At 55.5% G+C, this 9,758-nt stretch overlaps 1 protein-coding gene across 15 annotated transcripts in view; it reads right to left on the bottom strand.

Moving 5' to 3' along the window:
* Positions 1-2,012: 2,012 nt before the first annotated feature.
* Positions 2,013-9,758, bottom strand: part of PTK2 (protein tyrosine kinase 2) — a 145,147-nt gene continuing 137,401 nt past the window's right edge. For 10 of the 15 annotated variants that reach the window (XM_030884992.2, XM_045296532.1, XM_045296949.1 and 7 more), the window contains 4 exons: positions 9,372-9,380; positions 8,085-8,240; positions 4,878-4,958; positions 2,013-3,243 (listed from right to left, as the gene is read on the bottom strand). In XM_030884992.2, coding sequence (XP_030740852.1) covers positions 3,031-3,243; positions 4,878-4,958; positions 8,085-8,240; positions 9,372-9,380 — 459 coding nt within the window. In that variant the 3' untranslated portion in view covers positions 2,013-3,030. The remainder of the gene's footprint in view (positions 3,244-4,877; positions 4,959-8,084; positions 8,241-9,371; positions 9,381-9,758) is intronic. The other 5 variants (XM_045296550.1, XM_045296626.1, XM_045296678.1 and 2 more) reach the window with 1 other exon arrangement.

Raw genomic sequence — 9,758 nt, 5'->3', positions numbered from 1 at the left:
AGGGTTGGACCCTTTCACCCGCCCCTAGTCAATATGCATGCTGAGCAAATGATCACAGACATTGGGACTATATGAAGAATGAGGCATCAGGGCCGGAAGAAGGCTCAGTAACAATGACTTGAAGCACTTACTGACGACCAACGACAGCAGCCTTCATTACGGATGCACAACTGGATCCAGATGTCCCGGTGAACCAGGGAAAGATGGACGTTGTCAAGGATTGCCTTGGACTGGAGTCCACACTCGAGGGTGGCATTTTTAGGTGCCCACATACACGTGAAAGGCAGATGAGTAAGGAAGACGGGGAACGGAGGCCTCCAAGGTAAAATCTGGAGCCCAGTGGCGACCCCACGTGCTTCCAGAAGGCGCACACCTTAGAAGTCGGGCAGAATGCTCATTCGACAGAGGACGAGGCGACTTCCTTCCATACCCGCAGCCGTGCTGCTAGGAGAGACAAGCTCCTGGAGGAGGCACCATGCTTGGTAAAGGGTCAGTGAAGACGACCCTCCAGGAGGTGGAGGGACACAGTGGCTACCACGGGCGGAGAGAGAGAAGCATTGTGAGGACGGCAATGTAGGAACGGGCAACGTTTCATTCCATGGCACCAGGCCTGCTGCAGTTGGCATCGAAGCAGTAGCTAGTAACCACGGGAGTCGACGCAGAGCCTTTTCGTTCTGATGAGCGCACCACTGGGCGTTTGGACTGCAGGCTCCCGGTCCTGTTGTCTTCACAGTAGTCGCCCAAAGGTCTTTCTGAGAGTCTGTGACCACAGTCCTGTTCACCACTGGCCTGCTTGGGTCCTCGCTGGCTGAGAACTCCCACCGGCTCAGCAGCTATGAGCTGCCTGCTCAGAATCTGCCTCACACCAGCTCTCAAGGGAATGCACTTCTTTGGCTTTTCGGGGTGATGGGCTGGAGGTGTGAGAGCACCCCCCTGAAGTTCTTCCCACTAGAGTAGTGGTTCTCAACCTGTGGATCCCAACAGCCCTTTTGGGGGTTGAACAACCCTTTCACAGGGGTCGCCCGATCTGTAACAGTAGCAAAATTACAGGGAAGTAGCAACAAAAGTAATTGTACAGTTGGGGTCACCACCGATGAGGAGCTGTATGCAAGGGCCGCCGCGCTAGAGGAAGAGAAGCACCGCAAGGCCTAGCTGCCGGGGACGCTCAGGCCTGGGAACTCACTGTGGCAGGGCGCTGAACAGGCAAGGGGGAGGGGATGGCACATGAAGCGTAGAACTTAGGGTGTCACCCCAGGGGTGAGTATGCTACCGGCATCCAGTGGGCAGAGGCCAAGGATGCGGCCAGAGAGATGCAAGGCAGGGTGCTCACAACGCATGAAGACCTTGGCCACCTAGACAGGGCTTGGCAAACCCAGTTCTCAAAACTGCTCCTTTACAGATGCGGAAACTGAGGTGCAGGGCACCGAAGAACATGAGTCTAATAGAAAACGTGTTTCATTGACCCCCCACCCCCACCCAAGACATCATGTATGTCCAAGGCAGGAACCACTCACGCCTGTAGGATGATGACATGTGCATCGGGAGAACGTTCCTCCAGCTCTTCCACTTGGGATCCCCGCTCCCTGGACCTCTGCTCTCTGGCTCCAGATTCCCACCTCTACCCTGCTGTCCGCACCCAGGCTCACAAGTTCCTTGTGGCTGGACCGGTTCCTACACTCTCAGAACCACACAGAGAAGATTTCCTGTGTGAAAAGTCAGCTACTCTTAGAGTTTTATCTTTACTAAGACCGAGGAGCCCTGGTGGCAGTGTGGGTTAGACTTTGCACTGCTAGATACAAGGCCAGCGGTTCAAACCCATTGACACCACAGCAGTGGGGTAAGTCAAGACTGAATGAAAAGGTGAATTTGGGTCAGGCCATCTGTCTGCTAAAGTTCTAACCCTTTCCTGGAAGACAAAGAAAGAACAGAAACGAGTGGGTGTGACAAGCCCCCACCCCACCCCGCCCCCGGAATTTGTAAACGGGTCTGCAGAGAGACAGCCAGGCAGGCGATGACAGCAAGGACTTTACTGGCAACACCTTTTCAACAGCTCAGTGTAACTGTACAGTTCATCATATTCTTCCTGAGAATAATTTATAGCCCCCGTCAAACTAAAGGGAGGGTGTAGTTTTCCAAATGATGATTAACAGAATCGATGGTACCAGCGGATGCCAAGGAAAACCAAACCCGGCTCTGCTCGAACCTCTCCTGGGAAGACAGACGGACACGATGAAGGGGAAATTAGCTCCAGTGGCTGTGAAATCGTCAACATGGCTTTAATCTTTCTGTATAAATTATATAAACGTGGAAAATGGGCTAGGTGATGGGGCTTCTCGATGCAGTGTGGAGGTGCTCTGGTACAAAGCATTGCTGCTCCCAAGAGAAATAGCATTGCTACAAAAAAACTGGCCCACGACTGACTCGGGTGACAGGTGACAGGAATCCTGAGCTGTGTCCCCAGCTCGTTCCCAACCAGAGGCCTCACACACCACGTGAGGGAAAGGCAGCAGGGACGGAGCGTCACCGTCAGTCATGTTTGTTGGTTTTTTTCTTTCTGAAATGACTCAAGTCTTCAAAATATAGCTTTTCTATTCTTTCTTTGTAAAGTGGTAGTAGCATACTGCAGTCTGGGTAATAATTCTATGGTAGGCAAAAGAATTCTCAGCCCGGCGGGTTTCCCTGAATTCTTCTCGTCATCCTCTCTTCTTCTGAGAGACACCTTCTGTCGCCCAGGCACAGCTCAGCCCTTGGCCGATCCCTTTAAACACCTCTGATCTCAGGTCTGGCTTCAGCTCCAGAGAAGTGCCACACTTGGGATCCCCAACTCTTCTGAACCCAGGATTCAAACAAAGAAACAAAACAAAGACCAGCCCGACCCAGGTGTGGCAGAACCGACGCGGGAGCAGGAGTGCTGGAGCCAAGGGGCTGGCGACAGAGGGCACGGGGCTGGCCCCTCCGTGCTGGTGGAAGGCCAGGGAATGTCTCGAGAGGCGCTCTCCCACCCCGGGGAGGCCGGCTCCCCAGCCGGGCTCAGTGTGGCCTCGTCTGCGCCAGCACTTTCAGCCGTGCCTGGTCAATGACGTCCAGCAGGTTTTTGGCGTCCACGGCCAGGGCGTGCGCGGCTGTCAGCATCTGCTTCTTATACTCCTGTTGGAGGCTGGTCATGACATACTGCTGGGCCAGCTTCATCTTGTTGATGAGCCCCCCCAGGTCAGAGTTCAGCAGCTTCTGGGCCATCTCGATCTGCAAGGACAGAGACAAGGAAGGGCCTCAGCACACAAGGTACCTCCAGGAGAGCTGTTCTCTTCCTCACAAACAAGCCCTCCTCAGAAGCAGAAAGATGCCCAGTCAGCTTCTTCCAGGACTCAGCCTGCCACGTGTGTGCAGCTGTGCGCACACACCCGACTCTCCCTGCTGGCCAGCTTCCTCACTGGGTGGCTGCGTGTTGTCACTGTTCAGACCATGTTCACCTCAGTGGCTTGGAGACGCACGGCCCACCTATCAAAGTCCACTCCTGGAGACACGGAGGCAAAACCCTGGGTCCTGCCTTCCCGAGAAGGGCTCTTCCTTCTCGAACAACTCACTCTTCACCACGGCCTTGCGGTGACCTGACGGCTCAGCTGCCTCAAAGGGCGCTGGGCTCTGCCACCCGGGCCATGTGGACGGAAGCAGCGCTCAGACTGAAGTGCTGCCCATCGGGAAAAGAAGAGCTTGGTGTGCAGGAGCATCCCGCCCGGGGATGCCTGTCCCCTTGCTCTTTAACGAGCACTGGGCACGCATGTGGACACAAGAACGAACCAACCGGATGTGTCTGTGCTCCAGCCTGCGGGAGAACCATGGACCCAGCACCCAGCTGCACTGGGACAAATCCTCCAGGAGCCTCTTACACAGAGGAGACCTGGAAGGACTCTCCGGAGAACAGGAAGCGACAGTGAGGGCGGGTGGGCAGGTATCTCAGGCAGGGAAGTGCACACAGAGGCGGCAAGACCGCAGGGAAGGCTGGCCAAGGGGAGAAGGGCTTTCTGGGTTGCGTGACGTAAGGCCCACCCTGTAGAAGACCATGGCAACAGAGGCCTAAGAGAATTTGGGACTCAAGTGACACAGGGCCCGGACTGTGTAGACAGCTAGCCCCGGGGGCTGTGTGGGAGCTGTAGGGAGGGTGGTGGTCATTCAGGACGAGGGGCAGCGGCAGTGAGGGCAGAAAAGCAAGAATGAGCCTGAGACTTGGAGAGCAACAGGTGTGTGTGGGCCACACAGCACCCCTGACTGCCACAGGCAGGTCTCCCCCCAAGATTTGGGAGTCTGACCAGGGTTGGATTCACAGCGTGGGAGAAAAGGGCCTGCAGGAGGGGTCTGAGGGCGGCGGGCGGCCCGGCAGAGCAGTGGGGGCGGAGCAGCGCTGCTGAGGGTTTTGTTCCCTTTCCAGTGCGCAACACAGGAGGGGTCTTTACACATTGTGCTGCTAACTGCAAGGTCAGCAGTTTAAAACCACAGGCCGATCCTCTGGAGAAAGAAGAGGCTTTCCATTCAAGTTTAGGAGACCCACAGGGCAGGTCCGCCCTGCCCCACGGGTCGCTCTGAGTTGGCACTGGCTTGAGGGCAGCGAGGGAGCCTTTAGGAGGAACCAGGATCACAAGCAAACCCTGGCACCTTCAGGAAGAATTAATGGCACAGTCTTCCCTGTCCTGTGCTGGGCAGCTGAGTGCCCATTTCGAAGCAACACTTCTGTGGCGGCCCTGCTTCCTAGCGTGGACTTGTGAGCCTGAGTCGGGACCACCATCTCTCACTGCCGTGAGGACCTGTCCCAGGCAGGCCAGCAGGGTCTTGGCAGGGCCAACTCCAGCCAGTAGCAGGGATGGGAGGGCAGTAACACTCACCTCCCGGTGCGTGCTGGCCGGCAGGACAGGAATGGTCTCATCCACGGTTGCCAGTAACGTCCGCAGGGCCAGGCCGACTTCCTGCGGGAGAAGGACCGCGCAGCAGGGTTAGAGGGAGGGGCGTGGTGGTGGTGCCGATGCGGTAACGCCATGGAAGGATCACATGGAAGCATGTTGAAATGGCCTGTGTTTCATCTGACATAGATGTGCACGTATGTGAACAAAACAAAGATGTTTGTCACCAAAATCAAACTGAGAGAAGTGATAGAACTTGACGAATGCAGCTCTTTCTGCTTCATTCCACCCCCCACCCATGTTAGCGAGAACCCCCTCCTTTTCCTTGGTCCTAAGTTCCACCTTCTAAGTTGTGAAGGTCTTCTTCCCAGCAGGAAGGGCCTCCGAACGGGTAGCGCTCTTGCCCCCTCCCCTCAGCCTGGCCCGGGGGCAGGAAGCAGGGACCCTGGTTTCCTTCTCTTTCTCATCTGCTGTGCCCCAGCAGAGGCTGCTCCCCTTTGGTCACCTAGACAACCGCGGAAGGAGGGGGTCCCATTGGCTTATTCTCTCCCAGCAACGTTCAGGTGGCCCCACTATCAGCGCTGGGCAAGGGCAGTGTCACAGGAGCCCCTCCTGTTCCTGAACTTTACCCACTGACAGGGCGCAAGCCCCCTCCTCCCTGTGCTATTTCTGGAGTGTCGAGTCAAGGTAAAAGACTGCCGCCTTAAAGCATGACTAGAGCCATTACAGCGCGCTGCCCTAAGGATTCACCGATGTCATTCTTATAAGAACAAACTCTTGCACACAGAATGCGGTCTTTTTCTTGGGTCAGTGTACACAAAAGAAAGAGTAACATCTGGCCAAAGTATGGATTAACAAGTAGCTGCTTTGGCCAGATGTTACTCTTTGTGAGAGGAAGCAAAGTGACCGACCAGGGGCTGTGGAAGTGGAGGGACCCCAAGCTTGGCCAGAATCACCATATAGTCCGTACCTCAATGCCCACCTCACAGTGGCTTGACAGGTTTTGACCTGCTGGGCAGGGATCTACACGTGGAAGAACTGATCCAAGAAGGTCCCCCTGGCCCCAGTCCCCACAGTGAGTAGACCGAGCTCCATCGAATGGGAGACTGAGCTGTCGGATAGCACCTCGTAGCAGCGCCTCAAGGCGGAACTGTACTCACACAGACCCTCCCACCACCAGCATCTGGAGGGCTGTGTCCCTGGGAGGGCAGACGGTGTGATCAGTGCAATCGCCTTACACCCCACCGGGATGATTGACAATGTCGTACTTTTATTAGTGAGGATGGACTTATGGGACTTTGAGTTTGTCTTATTATGGCTGCCAAAGTAAACCCAAGTCACGCACATCCCAGGGACAAGCAGATGGAGGCTGGGCCCCCACTGAACTTTAGCCCCAATCCTAAAACAGTTAGTTCCGATCACAGGGTCCTGTTCGATTCTCACCCTCATGGAATGATCACTGAAGATAAGGGTGCTACAGCAAAGTGTGGTGAAGAAAGCAGATGGTGCCCAGCTGTCAATCGGAATAATGTCTGGGGTCTTAAAGACTTAATGCACATAAGCAGCCATCTAATCGAGGAGTCAATTAAGTCCACGCAGAAGAAGCAGTTTGTGTGATCCAAAGACGACAATTACAAAATTCAAATATGACGACGGGCACAGTATCAGAGCTAAAATGATGAACATCCAATTGGTAGAAGGCTAAGGAGGACAGTGGGAGCCCAAAACCCATCTTCGGAGTAACTAGTCAGATTAAACCCCGAGAGACCTCACTAGCCAAAAGCAAGGGTCTCGAACAGCCTTACGATCAGCCAGAGATGGCTGTCCTCTTGATTGGGCTGGATCAGACTTGATTCTGGGTCAGCTGACCTCCCTATTGACCCAACCTGAATTTCTTCTGTGTGCAAGTAAGTATCTCTTGCGTGTACCACGACAAATATTTCTTCCCTGCCTTTTTAGATACCAATGGTGGTCTTTTCTTTCTTACTCATTAGTTGTATTTTTATCTTGATATCATTATTATTTTATCCTTACCACATTAGCTTTGTTATTGTTTCTGTCAAGCTTCCCAGTTTGTGCAGCACAGAAGACACGGATGCATACAGTAACTGATGTGATGGTCTGTAGGGGCATGGGGGTTGGGGGTGGGAGCTGGAGAGGGTGAGAGGATTTAACCATGGTGCTGGGAGTGGTGTGTGTGTGTGGAGGGGCAGAGATGTTTTAAAATTGATGGGGGTAATGATTGTACAATTCTTCTTGATGTAAACGAGCAAATGAACCTTTGAATTGTATGATATGTGGATTATGTGTCAATAAAAATGTGGGAAAAGGACAAAAAAAGTAGCTGCTATGGAATCACCCCAAGCGTCTCAATGGACAGGCCAGCACCGTCCTGTTACTTCCTGGGGCTGCTGCTGAGCCTGTGGGTGTGCGCGGGTGTGCACAAACCTTGTCTGTGCAGTCACGCAAGTACACCCTAAGAACTGTGCTTACAGGATGGCAGCCACCACGGTGGCACTTCCCAGGAAACCTCAGAGGCAGGCAGCCGCTCCCAGCAGTGTGGCGGTGCCCAAGAATGCCGGCATGTATGCCATGGCCCTGCCAGAGACAGCGGTGGCTGAGGCGCTGCTCACACCGCCTCCTTCCCAAGAAGCCCCAGGACCAGCCCCCAGGAGCATAACGGGGAAAGGACTTGGCTCCTTGCTGGGCAGGAGGTAAAGATGAGTGAGTGACTGAATCCCACGTGTGCTGGAGGCGCTGACTCTGCCGTGATCTGAACACATCCCTGTACACGCCGCACACTTCCACACAAAAAACAAGTGCAACAAACAACCCGCAAACAGTCACTCCAAAAGCTTAGCCCACCCGGATGGACAGCACACACGCCAGCTTTGGCAATGACCATCACATGATGACCATCACACGATGACTGCAGTCACAGTGCGGGGCCAGGCCTTTCCTGAGGACGTGCTGGTACCCCTTGAAGACCTTTTGTTCACTCTGGATTCTACCAGGCCTCACAAAGTTCGTGGGGAAACGGGGTGGGGAGGTACGGAATTTTCCCAGGGCCCTTTCTGAAGCTCTCTGGTCTTTCTAGTCAGGGGCTCTGCACCCAGGGCGGCGGTCGGGCAGCTTAGACATGGCCCTCACAGGCTTTCCCGTGGGCAGAGGGGGAGAGACCGGGCACTCTACCTTCACCATGGGCACGTACTCCTCGGGCGGGGCCGGCTGGATCTTACTGGACATCTCGATGACAGCCTTCACCAGGCCGGTGACGTTCTCGTAGACCTTGTCGTTGGAGCGGTCCAGGTTGGCCGTGGGCGGAGGGCTGATCTCCTGGGGCTGAAGCTGCAGACACAGAGCCAGCTATGCCTCTGCCTGCCACTAGAGGCAGCGCCCACCACAGCTTCACTGGGACAGGCCTTTAAGAGAGGTCAAAGTGGCTCCGCAGAACGATTTGAGGGTTAGGGTGACCAATCAATGAGCCAGTATCTTGTGCTCACTTTGAGCTCAGTTAAAGGAAAAGGGGTGGAACCCAACACCGACACGGAAAGCCTACGATTGTCAGGAAGAAGTGATTGGGTGCTCCCCCAGAATCATCCACAGCAGGAAGACCCCGTGCATTTGATGTCTCTCCAAGGGTTCAGAGTTTAGAGGGAGCAAGGGATCTAGCTAAAGGGGCGAGCATCCTGCACATGGACTCCCCCTCCGTGTGGGCAGCGGACAGTGGAGGCTTCCCGTGTTCCTCCGCTAACTGAACTGATCGCGGAGTCCTCACTGGGTGGGACTGCCACCCCCACAAGGCAGTGGCTGTCAGCACAGGAGGGGGCCTGTGCCCTCCTGCCAGTATGGGGTGCTCACGGGGTGGGGTGGGGTGTGTGTGTGCAGCCCCAGTCCCCTGCCCTGAGCAAGGGGCAATGAAGTGTCATGTAGAGGTGCCCGCCCCATAGACGGGGCACAGAGGAGCCAGCAGTAACTAGAGCTGTTCAGTATGCCACCCTGGCCCCACACTGTGTGGGGTAGGTTCCAACACACAGTGGGCCCGCAGGCAAACTACTCCACAGGGTTCCGGGCCGCCATCTCTACAGAAGCAAACTGCCACGAATCTCTCCCGTTGAAGGGCATGCTGGGTTGGAACTGCCAACTTTCCTGCTCCCAGATGTAAGCTTAGTCACCGCATCACCGACCAGTGTGCCTGCTGCCGAGGCCCCAGCTGTCTGTAAAAGACTGAACCGCAGGGCTAGCCCTGGCTCAGGAGCCCCAAAGAGCTCATGCCATCCGGGCTGTCCTCAAGCCTGGGTGCGGAAGAGGGAAGGACAAGCTTAGGCTGGCAAGGTACAGACGCTCGCGGTTCGTACTCAGACCAACGTCCAGGCTGCTCTGGCTTCCGTGGGTTGCGCGGGGCAGTGAACCAAGCGAGAGCGCCCTCACCCATCCCATGCAGGGCTGGACAGACACACGTGGACACAAGGTGCTTACCCTCCACGGCTAGGTCGATGGAAGGTGAGGAAAGGTTACAGAAATTGGTCAGAGAGAGGGGGGAAAAAGAAAAACAATATTAATGAGGCAGCAGACAAAACCCTGTCACAATCCATGAGCAGAATGGGAAGGAGCCAGCCCCCAGGTGCCTGCGCAGCACCCAAGGGCCCCCTGCATGCAGTGCCTGCAGCGCAGCAACCAACGGGGGAGCCACAAGCGAAGCTCGAGAGGGACACTCGGCAAGCAGCAAGCGGGCCGACAGGACGGGGTCTCCGAGAGAGAGGAGCTGTGCTCCCCGCCCCACCCCTGCCCCCATCTCCTTGGACGTGCACAACACCATCTAACACACAGTCCTGTCTGGGGGCTGTGCTTAATGACCGTAGGGAC

This window comes from Echinops telfairi, unplaced genomic scaffold (assembly GCF_000313985.2).
Source record: "Echinops telfairi isolate 266 unplaced genomic scaffold, ASM31398v2 ScPeMD7_1;HRSCAF=3_0, whole genome shotgun sequence".
NCBI classification, from domain to species: Eukaryota; Metazoa; Chordata; class Mammalia; order Afrosoricida; family Tenrecidae; genus Echinops; species Echinops telfairi.
The sequence above is the reverse complement of the archived record's forward strand: the minus strand, read 5'-3'. Positions and strand labels throughout refer to the sequence as shown.